The 19,151-nt window shown below is 42.2% G+C and overlaps 1 protein-coding gene across 1 annotated transcript in view; it reads right to left on the bottom strand.

The window, feature by feature from the left end:
* The window catches only part of WDR35 (WD repeat domain 35), a 267,899-nt gene that overhangs the window by 160,089 nt on the left and 88,659 nt on the right, over positions 1 to 19,151 (bottom strand). The window contains exons 10-12 of the mRNA XM_069235987.1: positions 13,690 to 13,875; positions 8,519 to 8,551; positions 6,336 to 6,396 (exon numbers count right to left, since the gene is read on the bottom strand). Coding sequence (XP_069092088.1) covers positions 6,336 to 6,396; positions 8,519 to 8,551; positions 13,690 to 13,875 — 280 coding nt within the window. The remainder of the gene's footprint in view (positions 1 to 6,335; positions 6,397 to 8,518; positions 8,552 to 13,689; positions 13,876 to 19,151) is intronic.

Genomic DNA, 19,151 nt, shown 5'->3' on the forward strand with positions numbered 1-19,151 from the left:
AAAACCTCTGGTGTAGGGTGCTGCATTAAAAAAAAAATCAGGGTCGTTTGGCGCCAATCTGTGGTATCTGGCAACTATCCTGTTCACTGGTATACAGAACTGGGCTGAGACCAAGGGGGTCATTTTCAAAAGACCGCGGCGGCCATTCAGACATTTCCTCTGGGCCGGCGGGCGCTCTCCAAAAGAGCGCCCGCCGGCCCAGAGGAAATGCCCCTGCAACGAGGACGCCGGCTCAGAATTGAGCCGGCGTAGTTGCAGGGGTGCGATGGGTGCAGTTGCTTAGCAGACACTGAAATACTTTGCGGGGCCCTCTTACGGGGGCCCCTGCAGTGCCCATGCCATGGGCATGGGCACTGCAGGGGCCCCCAGGGGCCATGGAGGATTCACAAGGGCAGTGGTAAACCGGCGGGAGACCGCCGGTTTACCCTTTCTGGCCGCGGCTGAACCGCCGCGGTCAGAATGCCCTCGGGAGCACCGCCAGCCTGTTGGCGGTGCTCCCGTGGTCGGTGACCCTGGCGGTCACCGGCCGCCAGGGTCAGAATGACCCCCCAAGTGTCCATAAGGGTGTCACCCAGGACTTCCTCAAATGGAAGTAGCGGTTCTGATGAACTTTGTTACGGTTGTAAAACTTCTGTTTGCACGTTAGGTTTGACTTCCATAGTTGGCAGTTGAAAATCCAGTGGCTCTGCTGCATATCTCATTACCACAGCAAAGGAGGCACTCTTTTCCGCTAGTGTGCCAACGGCAGAACACAACCCAGTACCAGGAAAGAGCCCAACCCACTGGCCACCTGCACGTCCACATAGAAACTGACATCATCATAGTGTTGAGAAAAAAATCCCCTTTATCTCCGCTGTCATTTCCAAAGGCTGGCAGCTCTGATCAAAGTCCAAACCATAAAGATGTTGGGGTGCAGTCAGGTGTGAAAGTATGAGTCTGTCTCAATCTGACTGTACAGGGGCCAGATGCGTCAGTGCAGTATTGGGATGAGAGCTTGGATGAGGCTTCATTGAATTCAGTTTGTAGTCAGATAAGACAAAGGGAACAAGGTTTCCTCCAGTGCTGGCAGCATTGGTGCAGACATTGATGTCAAAGGGACCAGAATGGATTTTGGGGCCAGAGTGGAAGTCTGCTCGGTCTTCGGAGAGGAAACCGAGATGGGCTCAGGAGACACAGACTGCTCTGAGGAAGGACCTGGATGTGGTATCCTGAATGGAAGCCTCCGCAGATTCTTGGGGGCTGAAGGCTGGCCAGAAAGCTGTAAAAGTGCCAGAAATTCACATCATGGCCTTGCAAAAGGAGTCAATCTCGGAATGCATCAGTATCAGCTGTGGATGGGCTCCTTGAAGGAGTATCTGGTGTAAGACCACGTGGCACCCTGACAGACTTACGACTTCTCATGTTGAGAGTGGTGTGACTGGGACTAATCCTTCTTGTGCTTCCGGTTAGTCGAAGTTGAAGCTGAAGACTTGGATCACAATGAAGATCTGTTGCAAGAACGGCCATGAGAGTGGGAATGAGTGCTTCCTCAGGCAGGGGCAGGACTTCCAAGACTTCTGTCAATGTTGGGTGACATACAGCTTCTCTTCTCATTCCCTAGTTGCCTTCTGGTTCATAGGGGCACACTATTCACAGGACTATGTGTTGTGCACTGAACTTGGACACCAGAGGCACACCTCATGGAGATGTGTCACAGACGTTCGTTTGCAACTGTCCCTACAAGGATTAAAACTTGTAGCTTTAGGTGGGAACATAGAACCCTTGCACACTGGAAAAAATTATTTTGCAAGAAAAAGGTTGTAAAGGAACAAGGAAAAATCTGACAGTGAACTCGGCACTGGTTGGGATCTGCATGGGACCAATATGGCGTCAGGTAATGGCATTGGTTGGTCTATCAACACTGGAAGTCAGTATCGGGTGAGCCTCAACTCGGCATAGAGGATGGAGCCAATAGCGGCATCTGTGATGGACTCAGCAAGGATCCATAAATGGATGCTGTGTGCCCAACAGGTGGAGGTCCTGTCAGCAGAGTCCCTGTTGGGAGACCTCTCGGCTCCATGGGGCCCAAAGCCGCTCCAGATTGAGACTCTTGCAGAAATAAGCACATCATGGTCTCCTGAAACTCACGCAGCTGAGCAGGAGTCATTACAGGCCTGGAAAATGTGGCTGCCTTGGAGCAGAAGGTGGAAACTCTGCAGAGGAACGGCTCCAGGAACAGGTCCTGGAGGCACGATGACCCTGCATCTTTTCAGGGGACTAGGAGCCTCGTTTAGACTGCTTTTTCTCATTTAGACTGACCATAGGGGTGCAACTTAGATTATGACTTCTTTCAGGACCGGGATCAGGAACAGCCTGAGCATGCAATTGCAAGTAGGGCATTCCCTTCTTGAACCGGACGATGACTAACCACACCTTTCACTCCCAGATCGCCATTGGGTACACTCGGGCACACTTCCTGTAAATCGTGGAGTCATGGGATGACCAGAGGAACCAAAGACAGACCAAGTGGGGATCAGAGAGAGACAACTGTCTGTAACATTAGCTAATCTCCCCAAACCTCCTCCAATCACTACTCTAGGACTATTCTTCTTCCAAAATATCCCCTATCTCCACTCTCAGGCTCATTCCAAACCTCTTCTACTACTATGAACTCCCAAATAATACTTTCTAAACTCTTTCCTTCTCTGTCCATCTCTCCTAATCCATAAGTAATTCAATTTTGGGTTCTGGAATAGCACGTTACTTGCCAAAAAGTGCTGCAATGCCTCCTCAGGGGTAATAAGCGCTTTATGAATACAATTTCCCACAAGTTATTTGGAGACATGCCCCTTGCGCACTGGAAAGCATTTTTTTACGAAAAAGGCATCCAAACTTTGAGGGAAATAGTCTCAAAGCATAGCTCCGGATCCACATCTGTCGGCGTGTGGATATAATGGATCAGATGTCAGAGTGCATAGGTGGTGCTTATATAGGCCTGCACTCATCAAATGTCAGCGCAGAGCCACAGATGTTACTTTCTGGCACAGAAGGGGAACATCTTCAAAGTTAGTGTCGAGGTGGTGTTGCACTGCTTCAAAGATTTCGAGAGAGCCTGACACCGAGAGTGTATTCTAAGGTGATGAGTCTGCGGTTAGAAGTCCCTATCAGAACTGAACAGAATCTCTTGGAGGAAATCATCTCCCTTGTGGAGGACGTGCATGTCCACCATGTGGAAGTGGGATGCCTGTTGGGTCACCCTGTGATATTTTGTGGTGTTGTCTGGCAGGAGATGCCCTAACAGGTAGTGGTCCAGATCTGGGTCTCCTAGGGGGATCTAAATCATAGTAATTTTGCGGGTCGTCTAAGGGCCCTGGGTCAAAAGGAGCCTTGCAAGGGTCAGCAGGACTAGAAGGGCTTTAGGACCATAGAAGGAATATGGGGACCCCTCTGGTGACCGTGGAGGCAGTAGTGGTGAAAGAGGAGGTGCCAATGGAGGAGGAGATGGAGGGGTGGTGAAGGAGATGGCAGTAGAAAACAGGGGAGCAGGCTGGCTCTCCTATTTCTGTGCTTCTTGGGTTCTGGAAGTGTGAACAGGCTCTAAAGCAAGTTTCTCCTCAAAAACAATGCTCTATTTCTGAGGCTGAATCTCAATCACTTTCAGCGCAGGTTGCTTCCCTGAAATAGTCCTAGTCGTGGAATGAATAAACAATTTCTTTTGCTTCACATCCAACTTTTCCTGTTTCTAGAGGGTCGGCTGTTCTTGGTCAGAGCCCACTGTCGATGGAGTTTGACAATGGCCTTGAGTCAAAGGTAACTTTGGTTTTGGCATCAAAATTGCCTTCAGCTTTGACTGGAGTTGAGGCTTATGGATGATCTTGGGGCTCAATAGCCGCATATGGTCAATGCCCCTGGGTGGGAGCTTTGTCAGTTCCAAGGCCTTTGGTTGGTAACAACCAGAGCACAAATGTGGTGAACCTCATAGAGGCTTCGATGCCTTCGGATCAGGGCTCAACGTCCGTTTGGCTTAATGCCCGACCCTCTCGGCGTGGTGCTCTACCTTTGTGTGAAGCCTATTCAGACGATTAGTGTGTGTTTCTGAATCAACTGTGCTCACGGCCCTAGTGGAGGTCTTCATTCCAGGGCTGCCAGTTGCAGAGGACCTGGTCTGAGCCAATGAGAAATACTAGCTCTTGTCTGGACGATAGTTCTCTGTGGATATGTTGTGAAGCATGAAGGGGGCCGTGGCCCTGTTGGTTGGGGTTTGAGCAATGGGCATCAGTCTCCGAAGGAAGTCATTGGGAAGAGAGTGGATACAAAAAGGTTTTTCCCGTTGTGGATGTTGAATCTGACTACGCAGGCCTGAAGGAAACGTGGCAACATGTTAAGTCTTGGACCCCACACCGTTATAAGTCCAAAGCAAATGGCGCAAGAAACAATTTTGCACAGAGTTTGTGCCTATGTGATGTGCACTGCCAACTAAGGGTGGAGTCAAAGAGTATCCTGTGACTCGAAAGCCTTTCTTTGACGAAAAACAACCTGCAAACGTCTGATCCCAAAATGAGATTGCAGGAGTATGGACAGCATGTGACTCTACTGCAACATAAATTACCAATAAGGTTGAGCATATCAGCATAAAATATGTTGTTTATCTGCAGGCGCTGTTTATACAACATACCTCTTGTATAGGCTTAGACATTCAGCCTTTCATTTCATTTGTCATGCTTGTTCATCATTCCTTAGTTGTAGTCCTTGTGGTACCTAGTTTTTGTGTTTATTTGATTATTTATTTGCCTGTGTTAATCCTTGTTTTTGTTGCTTTCAATACAGGTAATTTATGGGTTCCCTTGCTAGGGATTACAACATTGGTTTAGGGTGGATACTTCAGGTTTGTTCCCCACACAAATGCCAGTTAAGTAGATGAGTGGGTGCTTCACTTTTTTCTGGGAATTCTGACAGAGGTCTAAGTATGGCAATGCCCTCTATGCCAGCACCACCCAGAAGAATCTGAAGAAACTACAGCACATCCAAAACGCCTCCGCCAGGCTCATCCTGGATGTCCCCCGCCGAGAACACATCAGCAGACACCTAAGAGACATCCACTGGCTCCCCATCGAGAAAAGGATCCACTTCAAACTCCTCGTCCACGCATACAAGGCTCTCCATGAGCTAGGACCCACCTACCTCAACCACAGCATCACCTTCTACTCCCCCACCAGACCTCTCCACTCTGCTCAAAAGGCACTCGCCACCGTACCCCACATATGGAAGACCTCAGCTGGAGGAAGATCCTTCGCCTACCTGGCGGCATAGAGCTGGAACACCTTGCCTCTTCACCTCAGGCAGTCACCATTGTTACATCACTTCAAGAAGGACCTTAAGACCTGACTCTTTGACTGAAGCTCAAAGGACCAACCCCAAAAATGCCTTGAGACCCTTACTGGGAGTAGTGCGCTCTACAAATTCCGATTTGATTTTTGATTTGACTTATCATTGCCTATCTTGATACTATGTCAAATAAAACTCTTGGCTCTTTAGACAAACAGGCCCTGCATCCATTTCTCAATGTCATCACACCACCACTACATTTCAAGAGAGTTGGAAGGACTCTCCTCTTCTAAAAGTTTCCAGTGGCCTAATTCACTGACGTTATTTGGAACTAAGTTTTATATAGATCCATAAGATAGTATTTTATGGCTGTACATTGTGATTCCCACAACCATAATTGGTTAAAGTTTATGCTTGTAGGTATACATTTTCAAATGTTAATATTTGTTAAATCCAGTGGATTTCCTGTATTCAAAAGTAGATTGTTAGGGCAGTGTTTGTGGGTGTTTAGGGCACATTCCAGTTGAAACTGGAAACAACCAATGAATGTAAATATATGGGTACTGATGTACTACAGGCAGGTAGTTTCCCACTGTGGGAATGCATGCACCATACTTAAATAGGGCACAGAAGATGTTTTTTTAATTGATAAATATATTTTCTCTAAGAAGAAAAAAATGCATGTGCTATTGCATATAAGCGCATCGTTTTGCAGAAACTTCCAACTAGTGAAATGTGTGCATGCTTTCTTTGTGTGCATTGTGTATAATGCTACTATAGATCTCCTGATGTTCTGTTGGGATTCTTTGTAAATTGGGTGCTACAAATGGAACCAAAGACAATAATGATCAGATGGACCCATGGTGGGCATATTATGAAGAAACTAGCAATTAAAAAAGTTATATTCACTAGCAGTATATTCATGTTTAAATGCATACTAGTGTACTCGGTGGACCAACTGTGAAAAATCGAAAGGAGTAGAGGGCCTAACAATATAGATTATTCATTATTTGTCTTTATTTTACACTTACCAATGTCAATATATTTAGAATCCAAGGGAGTTCCAATAGAATTACAAAGCACCAACGCATACTGAAAAAAAAAAAAAAAAAGTTTTACTGAGATCGTATCTATATCCACTACATTTTTGTGATTATCCAAGGCGAGGTAAAACTTCATATATTGTCAGCATGAGTCAATGATGTGCAGATTTATATAATTTTTGTTGCTTTGAGAATTAACAATGATGACTTGATAAATAATGTCACCAGTCATTTCACGAATGAGGTTATCTGTCAGGACATAAGCACTGCACTGGAATGTAGCGTTAGGTTGTTAATGTCACCATAAATGGCGACTTTCTGTGCTTCTTAGGTTCTAGATTGTAATGGCCTTTAAAATGAAGTATCTGTTTGGGTAATTTCTATTAGTCTTTTATCTCACATGGTTTCTGAGCTGATTGAATAACCACAGCTTTCCTTTAGTAAACGTTTTTGCTGAATCATCAGATTTTTTCTGGCATGTTTATGATATACATTAGCCCCTGACTTCCTTGTAAAAGCAACAAATGAAGGACTGCTTCTTGGTGATGTTTATTCTAAATTTTTATATGTCAAGTTACATGGCATTTCTGCTTTGAAGGTCTCTTAGGCCATTAGATATCTTAATCAAATCTACTGCATAAGAAAGGACTGTTTTGAAGAACGAATTCCCCCATAACAGAGACACGTGGGACATTTGGGCATATTGGAATATATTTTCTGCGGCTTGGCCCTTTCTTATTATTTGCTTGATTCTTCAGGTTTGGCATAAATCTGCAATTCATGACTACCGGCTTGATTAGGAGTGTGGCTGTCAGACCACGTGGTTGTGGTGGTCTGAAGCCACATTACAAGGTTGGTGGGCAGCCCTGCCAAACTACTATCGTTTCTGTCGGGATCTTTGCTCCCGATGGGCTGACAGCAGGTGCAGATTGCAATCAGTCCGGGCGGCGCTGAACTCTTTACCGCCCTGCTGATTACAAACTTATTCTCTGCCAGCCTTTTCATGGCCGGGGTGCATAGGGTGGGCCCTGCACTGCCAATGCATGTGGCATGGACAGTGCAGAGTTCCCCCTGCCTGCACCCTCGTAATGTGCACTGTCTGCTGTACAGACAGAGTGCTTTACAAGAGTGGATACTCTGTCACAAGCGTGAGGTATAACCTGTTTGTCATACTACTAGTGCATTATATCCAATGGAACTTACAATATGGCAGACAGGATATCCGTCATGTTTGTGATGGAGTATTCATGTGCATTGGTACCATGCAACAATTTTGAGTGCAGGAAAGAGACTGGCATCTGTGTTTCTGTCTCTCCCATCCCATAGCAATCCTTACTGTTCAATAAAAAACGTACTGTTTGTTTAGGAAATGTGAAGATTCCTTCTATGTGGGTGGAGGCATCTGACCCAACATAAAGCGACTGAAGGTGAAGCAGTGCACATTTTACCCATGGAAGACATGGCCAGTAGCATACGTCTCAGATGCTCAAGTGTGAATTTGGTCAACGTGGAACTTCAATCATGATGGTACACTTTTCCACCTAGCAGCTCTGAACGGTCATTTGGCAGATCCTGTAGCTGGGTAAAACCACTCAGGGGCTGCTGGCACATTTCATGACCATGTGAATCCCTAGCATTTGCTCTCACTCTGTATGGATGCAGTGCAACAAGACGTAAAAATCATCATAACAATTTCTCTTAGTAGCTTTCCTAGTTTACTCAACCATCTTGGTACAAAAAAATGAATCAAAGGAATTGCTTTGTCACACACTACAGAAGAGAATCCCATGGATTAGTGAAGTGCCCCAGGAGCTGTAAAGGAGAGGACTGGATTCCCCTTCCGAAGGGACACTGTGAATGTCACAGAGGGCTACGTCCAGTTCAAAGTAAGCAGCTCACAAAGCAACCCACTGACATCCAGCCATGTCACCAGGCCATGTTAGAAATGGGAGTTGACATCAAACATGTATTCCACAAAGTGCAATATTTTCAGAGTGCTGTTAGAGGTGATATATCAACATTTAATTGATGGAATACTGCCTTTCAGCCAAAAGCCCAAATCATGGCCTTTTTCTAACACATTCAGATAACTTATTAAAAATGTGATATGAACAAAAGGATACCACGCATTACGCATGACATAGAAATTAAGAAAAACATAATTTGCTTACCTTTGATCCATTTGAATCCATCTCATTCTCTTCCTGTAATTAGAAAATATTTACAATCATTCCATTAGATATGAAAAGGCACTCCAATTCTTCTGGGACAATAAAAACCATGTTGGGCATTATCTCCTGTTTTCAGTTTCAGGTATGATTTTTAAAACCTTTAGTGTGTAGGTCAAAATGACAAACAGAAAAGTAAAAAGTCTGCATGAAAATTGTGACTGACAAAATAAGGCACTCAGGATGTTGCCTTGCTGAGGTGTCTACTATGAATAATTAATAAATACTTCATTAATTAGTCTCTACATTGTTAAGATGAGTCCTACACTCTTCTTAGGATAATAGCAGGTATTTACTGATGAGGGAAACATGACATGTCTCATGTACAAGGGGCACAGAGAGCAACCGTCACTTGGGAGGAATGAAACACTCTTACATCATACATTCAATTGATGTCACTGTATTCCATGTTCGCCACGTGATATGACCATACTTCTCCCCTTTTTTCGAATACAAGGTCAACATCCTATAGTGTATAAACATTTCAAATAAATTATGCAAGACACAAATGTATGTAATACAAGATATGTTTAAACCTTACTAAGTATGCCGCGTCAACAAAAAAGAAAAACAGGAAAAGACTGATGCAAATTATTCACAACATCATATCAATATCTTCCCCCTTTAAAAAAAAAACAACAAAAAAAAACTGAATTGTACTAATTTCCTCGAAACAATGTAATCCTGCAAATTTTTCAGACCGTAAAGGAAAAAAAGGTTGATGTATTATTATTTAGGAGTAGCAAGTCAGAATGTTTTTGATCACTTACCTGAGTTTCAACCTGCAGAAGGTGAAGACCCGAGTGAGTTTAAAATAACAATAGCTCAATTGGACACACACTTTACCAAAACAAACAACATTGTGGGGTATAGATATACATTTTACAAGGTTACAGCAACCCAACAAAAGAATAGATACTTTTATTACAATGTTAAAAGTATAGGCTGCCAAATGTGAATTTAAGAATTTTACATCACAATTGGTAAGAGATCAATTGATTTTTAGATGTTATTGTAAGAAAAGAAAAAAGAAAGGTTCCTAACTTGTAAAGATCCTTTATTAAACATGGCTATAGACATTGCAAAGAGCATGGAATGTTCATGTGAAGATGTGAAACAATTGGAAGTGTCATTGTCCAAAACAACTATATCAGGGGAGGTATCTAAGAAAACCTCACCAACCCAAGACAATAAGAAACACAGTTTTGAAACAGCTCAGGATAGTAAAAAAAAGCGGGTTTTACTAGGAGGGGCAAACTTAATGTACCATTTAAATCTACGCCAAAGAGTAACTGTTATAGTTATGGATCTCCCACATGTGTTTTCCTTCAGATACTGCCAGCTGTGAACGACAATGTAGAAATTGCAGTAAGGCAAGCCAATATGCTAAAGAATGCAGAGGAGCGATAAGTAATAGCATCAGATGTGTTTTGAATGAACATGAAGATAATAAGCATGAATTTGTTTTAGTAGTCAGAGGCACAAATTTACAGACAAAAGAAAAACACGATTGCAGACCCCGATGTTGAAGTGTTAATTGACAATGTTAAAATCTTCATTACCATTGTATCCCAAGACAAAGTTAGTCAGTTTTGGAATTACAAGATAATGTGTCCTCCTGATGTATTAATGGTAGCTGCTGAAGGAAGAAGACTAGGTCTGGTTGGGTATTTTTGGGCTAATATTGAAATACTGGGTGAAGTCATTCAAGGAAATGTTTACATAGCAAAAAAGAGAATTAATGTTCTTGGATGGTTATGCTGAGCTCCATTTAACTATAAATCCTAGATCAAATACAACTATCTTCATTGAAACTTGAAAAAGAGTTCAAAGACAGACTAGGTATATTCACAGATTTTAGCTACAGTATTACAGTAAAGTAAAATGCAAAACCAGTAAAGCACAAACTGTGCAATGTACCACTGAGTATCAGAAAATACTTAACTAGATTACTGAAAGGCTTATCTGAACAAGGCATTATTGAAAATATTCAAGCAACTCAGTGACTATCTGCTTTAGTTTTAGCAAGAAAAAACATGAGATTTACGAATGTGTATCGATTTAAGACGTTTGAATGATGTGATCTGGGCATATAAACTCCCGTTACCAAGAATAGAGGACTTAATAATGAAAATGGGGAATGTAAGTTGGTTTAACAAATTAGATTTAAACGCTGCATACCACCAAGTAGAATTAGATATTCAGCCTTGACAAATAACAGCATTTGTGACTCCAGATGGAGTATTCCAGTTTTGAAGACTACCATTTGCTCTGGCCTCAGCAGCTGCTGTTTTCCAGAGACTAATGTCGGAAATATTTCAAGATAATCATGAAGTGGTGTTATTCCAGAATGATATCCTAATTTTTGCTGATAGTGAAATGGAACATCACAATATTCTAAATTCAGTTCTGAGCACTTTAGAAAAAGGGAAGTGACATTTACAAAGAACAAATGCATCTTTAAGAGCAGAGAAACAGAATATTTAGGACACAAAGTATCAGAACAAGGGGGTAAACCCAGACCCAGTCTAGTAAAACGTATTGTAGAGACTCCAGCTCCAGGGAATAGACAACATCAGTGCTGCCTTTTTCAGGCATGTGCAAATGTTAGGAACAGTTTTTAAAGGATTTTGCAAAGCACACTCAAACTTTCAGGTCTAATGAATGAGAAACCATGTTTCAAAAGATAAAACAGGAGATTATTAGTGCACCAGCATTGCAAACATTTGTTGAAGGGAGGAGAACCGTAGTGACAGTAGATGCATGTGAATATGGGTTAGGAGCAGTTTCGTCACAAAGTGAAGGTACACGTGAAAATACAATAGGCTTTGCTTCAAGGACTTTACGGCAAGTGGAATGCAAATATACTGTAAGAACTCCTTGCATATGTGTGGAGTGTGGAGAAATCTAAACTGTATTTATGGGGCAGACTGTTTGTTTTGAATGATCTACAGCCCTTATTGCAAGGTTATATGCCAAACCTTTAGACGTTACTTTCAAAACTGAGTATATTCCAGGAAGAAATATTGTAGGGGGGACTACTTATCTAGGTTACTGGTTGTAGATAAAGAAGAACAAGATTGGAAAACAGAAACTGAAGAATGTTTTATAGCATGCATTAATGATAATAATAATATGTGCATGGAAGAAAAGTAATGGGTAAATGCAGTAAATGAGGACAAGATTTTTAAAGAAGTAATGCCTTTGATCAAACGAGGTGGCCTAAAGAAAAGAATCTCTCAGCTGATTTGCAGAGTTTCTGGAAGGTGGCTGATCAATTGTCCATTGAGGATGAGAAGGTAGTAAGGGGGATCAAACTGTTACCACCTGAATATTTCAGGCAAAGAATAATTTCTACACCTCTCACAGGTCATTGAGGGTCAACTATTACTAAGAGGAAAATACGGAATGACCTTTGCTGGCCAAAAATGGATGGAGAAATCCATGAATATGTTAAATGTTAAAGTTGTAATATAAGTGATAAAGTGTTGGTCACAGAAGGGATAGCTGAACCTTTTGTCCCTTCACCACATAGAGCATGGCAAAGATTAAGAACTGATTTGTTTGGGGCCTTTTCACATTTTACCACATAATTTGAAATACTTCATTGTCATAACTGACCGTCTGTCCAGATGGGTAGAGGTAGAGTCAGTGAACCTTCTAACTACTAGAAGTGTGATCAATTGTTTAAAAAGAATATTTATAAGAAAAGAGTTCCCAGGAGAAACCTTAACCGACAATGCTGTGCAGTTTGAGTCCATGGAAATTCAAAAATGTTTGCATAAATGTGGAATCAAGCACATCAGTATTCCACTGTATCGCCAAACACATCTTATGCTAGCTGTCTTTACACATTTAAAATGGTTTTCAAATGACTGTTTCTCTTTCAAAGATACTCAACCTTACTTCCAACACTAGGGACGATATACAGAAATAATAACATATTTATGTTCATTTTTGCTTACAATGTTTATTATTACTATTAATACGTAATCCTACTATTTGGTGCCCTCCACTATTTAATGTATTGTTCTCTCTAACAACAACCACATTTTCAACGTATATCTAAGGACATCATTTCCATAAGGGTCAGGGATTTCTAATCTAACCCACCTGCAGCAATTCCCAGTAATGGATCCTTGGTACAAAAAACATAACCCTGCAAGATCTCAAACTCCACACCATTACAGCGACTACTTTCAACAAATTTATCATCATAAATTTTAACAACCTGTGAATAGTAATCATTCTTCTTGCAATTCATACTTCAGAGGATTTGTAACAAATCTGGAACTGAATCAGCGTGTAATGAATAAAAAGAATCACATTTTTGCAGACACCTATTACTTGCAGCTGCTTTATGCCCCCTTCTGCTCCTGCTAAGGCAGGGAAAATGAAGATTTTCAAAAGAAAATAATATGGGACTGATTACGAGCTGAGTAGTTATTTATCACCCCTGATAAATGACGATCCCACTTGGTACATTATTTATCAGGTGCGATAAATAAACACCACCTTTTACAAGTTTAAGTGAAATAAGATGCAGATTTTAGTGTTTAACACACCAAAATCCGCATGGTACAGTAAATACCATATGTTTTCCCCTGTTAAATTTCAGCGGGCTTGATCTGACGAAATTTAGCAAAGGGTGAGTTATTTCATATATCTGATAAATATTGGATGCATTAAATACTTTCAAGCTCATAATTACGACACAAGCGTAAACCGGGGTTTACGCATAGTTTGGAATTAACCAACCTACTTGTAATTATGCCCTAACCAATTAATGTTTATATTCAGAAATTAGGCCTTTGGAATAGTCTGAAACTCAATGATATTATAACCTAGTGTTGTCCAGCAATGACCTTGAAGTACTGAATTTAGTTGTCTTCTGAGTCAGCTGATAATGATGATTATGTTGCACAATCTAATCACATGAAGCTATTGGTTGGCAACTCTAATGACAAAGTGGTAATAACGTATAGGTGCCCTAGCCATTTATGAGCATCAACAGTTCCAGTTATAATGTTGGTTTATTTTGACTGATATGTAATTCAATTTTACTTTAAGATAAATTAGTTGTCATATTTGACTGTAATCTAAGATTATATTACCTCGGGATGGTTTTCATCAGCCTTGGTTGCCAAAATACAAAAATCTCCACATGTAGTAATGGATATCAAGCTCTTGACATATTTAACATACTTCTCGTTGTTTTTTGTTTCCCAAAACACAACACAGTATTCCGGTCGATCTGGTTTGGTGTAAGCATATACCACAGTGTTGCAGCAGTATCCCCACTGCAGAAACAAAAAGTAAAATTGTTAATGACAAGTTAACTAAAGCTATTTGAATCTCCCATATGACTGAGCCAAACCCAGTAACACTTAATTAAGTCTTTAAAATGTTTCATTGAAGTCAAGTTGTGGCCACACATCCACACTCCCAACATGTGCACATTATGGTGGGAGTGCTAAATATTCATGCTAGGAAAAAGAACTAGCACATCAGAAATCGTGATGCTAATATACTATTGGCAAAGTTGACATTTTCAAGATACTGAAAGGAAAAATAATCTCCAGTAATGGTATCTGTTATAGATTAACATGCTTCAATCATTTCCTGTCATTGAGCTGGGAGTCCCATGGTGAATTCAGAAAGAAGTACTATGGTAAACTGTTAACGCAGAATAACAAATAGCCAAATATTACTGTATTTAACCCCTTCAATGAGTGTGACGGCCAGTGGCCGTCACAAGCACACCCTCCCTGGTGCAGGTCACGACCAGGGAGGGATTTGAAAAATCCTCCGGAGCGAAGCACCGGAGGATTTAAAAAAAAAAAAAAGCCTTGGGAAGACATGGAATAGATCCGCCTCTCCCCCTGATCTGTCCCCTCCTGCCCATCTGTGATGTAGCCATCAAGAGCAGGTAAGATATGCTCCTGCGTCTGGTGGGGTTTTGCAGATGCCCCCCATGTTTGTTGGAGGCATTACTGGAAAGGGGCTTTTCCAGTGATGCCTCCTGCAAACAGATTCTTGATGCGGCGCGATCCATGATCAGAAATCTCACTAGATCAACATGGATAGGCAAGGGAGGTCAGCCCATGTGGTAACGGGCTACCCCCCCCCCACCCAGGGGCATTTAAAAAAAATATCTTTGGTTCTTTTCCGTGGGGGGAGGGGGTGCGATCGTCCCCCCAGGAGATAATAAACTTTTAAAAAACAAGCCACGAGGGAGACCACAAGGGGGTTGGCCCACGTGGAAACAAGCCGCCCCCCACCCACCATTTTCATTTATATATATATTTGTTTTCCCCCTTCCCCTGGGGGGCTGACACCCTGAGAAGAATATTTCTTTTTTAGATGTTTGCGATCGGCCCCCAGGGAAACCACACATCAAACAAAATGTATATACAATATATTTTTTTTAATTGTCTTTTCACTTTTTACAAAGTTCACGTTTTTGTAAAATTGTAAGGATTTTATTCATATGAATTATTCAGATGGAAACAATGGGAGAGTAAGGAAAATAGATGAATTACCTCTCCCAGAAACGGGAAATGATGAGAATGAGAGGTGGAATAAAAACAGTGGTAGGTCTGTGTTCAGTATTCTGTGAGCAAGGTCCATGGGACGAAACACGTTAGAGTTCTGCCTTGATCCAGCATTTTATGTTTTTGAAAGAATAATAAACGCTGATTAAACTGGAGCACAAGTGTGACTCAACTTCTGTTATACACAGAATTGGAGCATATATATATATGTATGTAGAGAGACACTCTTTCTTTACAGGGAGTGCAGAATTATTAGGCAAATGAGTATTTTGACCACATCATCCTCTTTATGCATGTTGTCTTACTCCAAGCTGTATAGGCTCGAAAGCCTACTACCAATTAAGCATATTAGGTGATGTGCATCTCTGTAATGAGAAGGGGTGTGGTCTAATGACATCAACACCCTATATCAGGTGTGCATAATTATTAGGCAACTTCCTTTCCTTTGGCAAAATGGGTCAAAAGAAGGACTTGACAGGCTCAGAAAAGTCAAAAATAGTGAGATATCTTGCAGAGGGATGCAGCACTCCTAAAATTGCAAAGCTTCTGAAGCGTGATCATCGAACAATCAAGCGTTTCATTCAAAATAGTCAACAGGGTCGCAAGAAGCGTGTGGAAAAACTAAGGCGCAAAATAACTGCCCATGAACTGAGAAAAGTCAAGCGTGCAGCTGCCACGATGCCACTTGCCACCAGTTTGGCCATATTTCAGAGCTGCAACATCACTGGAGTGCCCAAAAGCACAAGGTGTGCAATACTCAGAGACATGGCCAAGGTAAGAAAGGCTGAAAGACGACCACCACTGAACAAGACACACAAGCTGAAACGTCAAGACTGGGCCAAGAAATATCTCAGACTGATTTTTCTAAGGTTTTATGGACTGATGAAATGAGAGTGAGTCTTGATGGGCCAGATGGATGGGCCCGTGGCTGGATTGGTAAGGGGCAGAGAGCTCCAGTCCGACTCAGACGCCAGCAAGGTGGAGGTGGAGTACTGGTTTGGGCTGGTATCATCAAAGATGAGCTTGGGGGGCCTTTTCGGGTTGAGGATGGAGTCAAGCTCAACTCCCAGTCCTACTGCCAGTTCCTGGAAGACACCTTCTTCAAGCAGTGGTACAGGAAGAAGTCTGCATCCTTCAAGAAAAACATGATTTTCATGCAGGACAATGCTCCATCACACGCGTCCAAGTACTCCACAGCGTGGCTGGCAAGAAAGGGTATAAAAGAAGGAAATCTAATGACATGGCCTCCTTGTTCACCTGATCTGAACCCCATTGAGAACCTGTGGTCCATCATCAAATGTGAGATTTACAAGGAGGGAAAACAGTACACCTCTCTGAACAGTGTCTGGGAGGCTGTGGTTGCTGCTGCACGCAATGTTGATGGTGAACAGATCAAAACACTGACAGAATCCATGGATGGCAGGCTTTTGAGTGTCCTTGCAAAGAAAGGTGGCTATATTGGTCACTGATTTGTTTTTGTTTTGTTTTTGAATGTCAGAAATGTATATTTGTGAATGTTGAGATGTTATATTGGTTTCACTGGTAATAATAAATAATTGAAATGGGTATATATATTTTTTTGTTAAGTTGCCTAATAATTATGCACAGTAATAGTCACCTGCACACACAGATATCCCCCTAACATAGCTAAAACTAAAAACAAACTAAAAACTACTTCCAAAAATATTCAGCTTTGATATTAATGAGTTTTTGGGGTTCATTGGGAACATGGTTGTTGTTCAATAATAAAATTAATCCTCAAAAATACAACTTGCCTAATAATTCTGCACTCCCTGTATATGTATCACCCTTCATCAGTCAGGCTAGCTTGAATCTTGGGCACTTTAGCAACATAGAAGGATGATGATGGGCGGAGTGTTAAAACATTTCAAACACTCACTCCCAGCCACAGATCTGGGTTTAACCCATTGTTCTTTTCCTCATCATGCCACCCCAATTGCTCATTGTGGCACTGGATTCAAGATAGCCTGGCTGATGAAGGGTGATACCCTGAAACTGGTCTTAGGAAGCTTGTTTCCAGTCCAGGGAGGACCTGGCCTGGCAGTTCAGGCTGGACTGTTCCCCTGGGGAACAGGGTCAAGAATTATTTGCTTATGGCTGGGTCCAAAATGGGGTGGAATGGTGAGCAAAAGAATTGATGGATTAAACCCAGATTTGTGACTGGGGGTGAATGTTTGAAAAGTTTCAACACTATGTTCATCATCCCTTTGTGTTGCTATAGTTGCCCTAAGTGATAACGGTATGCCCAGACATGGGTCCCTTGCTCACTGTGCCACTGGATTCAAGATAGCCTGGCTGATGAAGGGTGATACCTTAAAACCGGTCCTAGAATGCTTGTTTCCTGTTCAGGGAGGACCTGGCCAGGCAGTTCGGGCTGACTGTTCCTATGAGGAACTGGGTCAAGTCTGATTTGCATATGGCTGGGTCCAAACTGGAGTGGCATGGTGAGCAAAAGAACAATGGATTAAACCCAGATCTGTGACTAGGGATGAGTGTTTGAAAAGTTTCAACACTCCGCCCATCATCTTTTTGTGTTCCTTTCTAAAAGTGGCATTTCTGAAATAGTAATAAAATCCAACTTCACCAGTAAGAAGGATTTATTACTGCTATTCCAACCATACCAAATATGGCAAGTCTATTCCTCTCAGATCAGAAATTACAACATAAAAGCATATAAAGATATCTCTAATGCTGGCCTATGAGAGGAGTAGGCTTCACAGTAGTGAAAAACAACTTTTTCACTACCAGGACATGTAAAACTTATAAGTACATGTCCTGCCTTTTACTTACAGAGCATCTTGCCGTATGGGTTACCTACAGCCTACCTTAGGGGTGACTTATGTGTAAGAAAAGGGGAATTTAAGGCATAGGAAGTACTTTTAAATACCAAGTCAAAGTGGCAGTGTAACTGCACACACAAACCTAGAAATGGCAGACCTGAGATATGGTTAGGGGGCTACTTATGTCGGTGGCGCAATCAGTGCTGCAGGCCCACTAGTCAAGTGAAATTTTCCAGGGACTTACAGGTACATTAAATATGCCAACTGGGAAAGAGCCAATGTTACCATGTTTAGGGTGAGAACAAAAACTTTAGCACTGGTCAGATGCATCCTAAAACCAGCCAAAATGAGATCAGAAAAAGTTGGGGGAAGACCATCCTAAGGCTGCGAGGTGCAACAGAGGTCATGCGCATAAAGCACCTAAAATGATTATCGCACTGTGCGCCACCAGTGCTAAAGGCTGTGATGATGTTGATACGACCAACTTTTTGCCCATTGACCTTGTCCATCTCTTTTTGGATGTTGCCTGCCTTCAGCAAATTGTGCAGCAAACACATTTGAGTGCTGAACAATTTCTGAGGGAGCATGGAGGCACTCTAGGGCCCCGTTCTAGGGCACGCCGGTGGACTCCCACTTTGCTGGCAGAGTTGAAGATATTTTTGGGCCTTATGCTCAAAATTGGGTTAATGCAGAAATACACCTTGCAGTCCTAGTGGACGACATGCATGGCTTGGGTAACCTCCATCTCGCACCGTAAATGAGCAGGGATAGTGTATTTGCTACTGCAGTGCATGCTGCATTTCAATGACAATTCTGCTGCATTGCCCCGGTACCATCCAGACCATGACAGGTTGTTCAAAATTCGGCCTGCCGTGGAACATTTGTCTGCCAGGTTTCCAGAGAGCTATACTCTTGGAACGAATATAGCAGTTGATGAGTCCTTTATCCTGTACTGTAGCTGCCGTTTAGGCTGTATATTGCAAGCAAAAGAGCTTGCTATGGAATCAAGCTGTACGTACTGTGTGAGAGCTCTACTAGCTATGTGTACAGTTTGAGAGTGTATACAGTGAAGGACTCCAAGCTAAATCCTGTAGGTTGTCCTCCCACATTAGGGGTCACAGGAAATATTTATGGGAACTTGTCCAGCCACTTACTCACAAAAGTTATAACCTTTACGTGGACCATATTCAGTAAAGGTGTAGAGCTGTTCAGTGATCTCTA

Source organism: Pleurodeles waltl, chromosome 5 (assembly GCF_031143425.1).
Source record: "Pleurodeles waltl isolate 20211129_DDA chromosome 5, aPleWal1.hap1.20221129, whole genome shotgun sequence".
Classification (NCBI taxonomy): Eukaryota; Metazoa; Chordata; class Amphibia; order Caudata; family Salamandridae; genus Pleurodeles; species Pleurodeles waltl.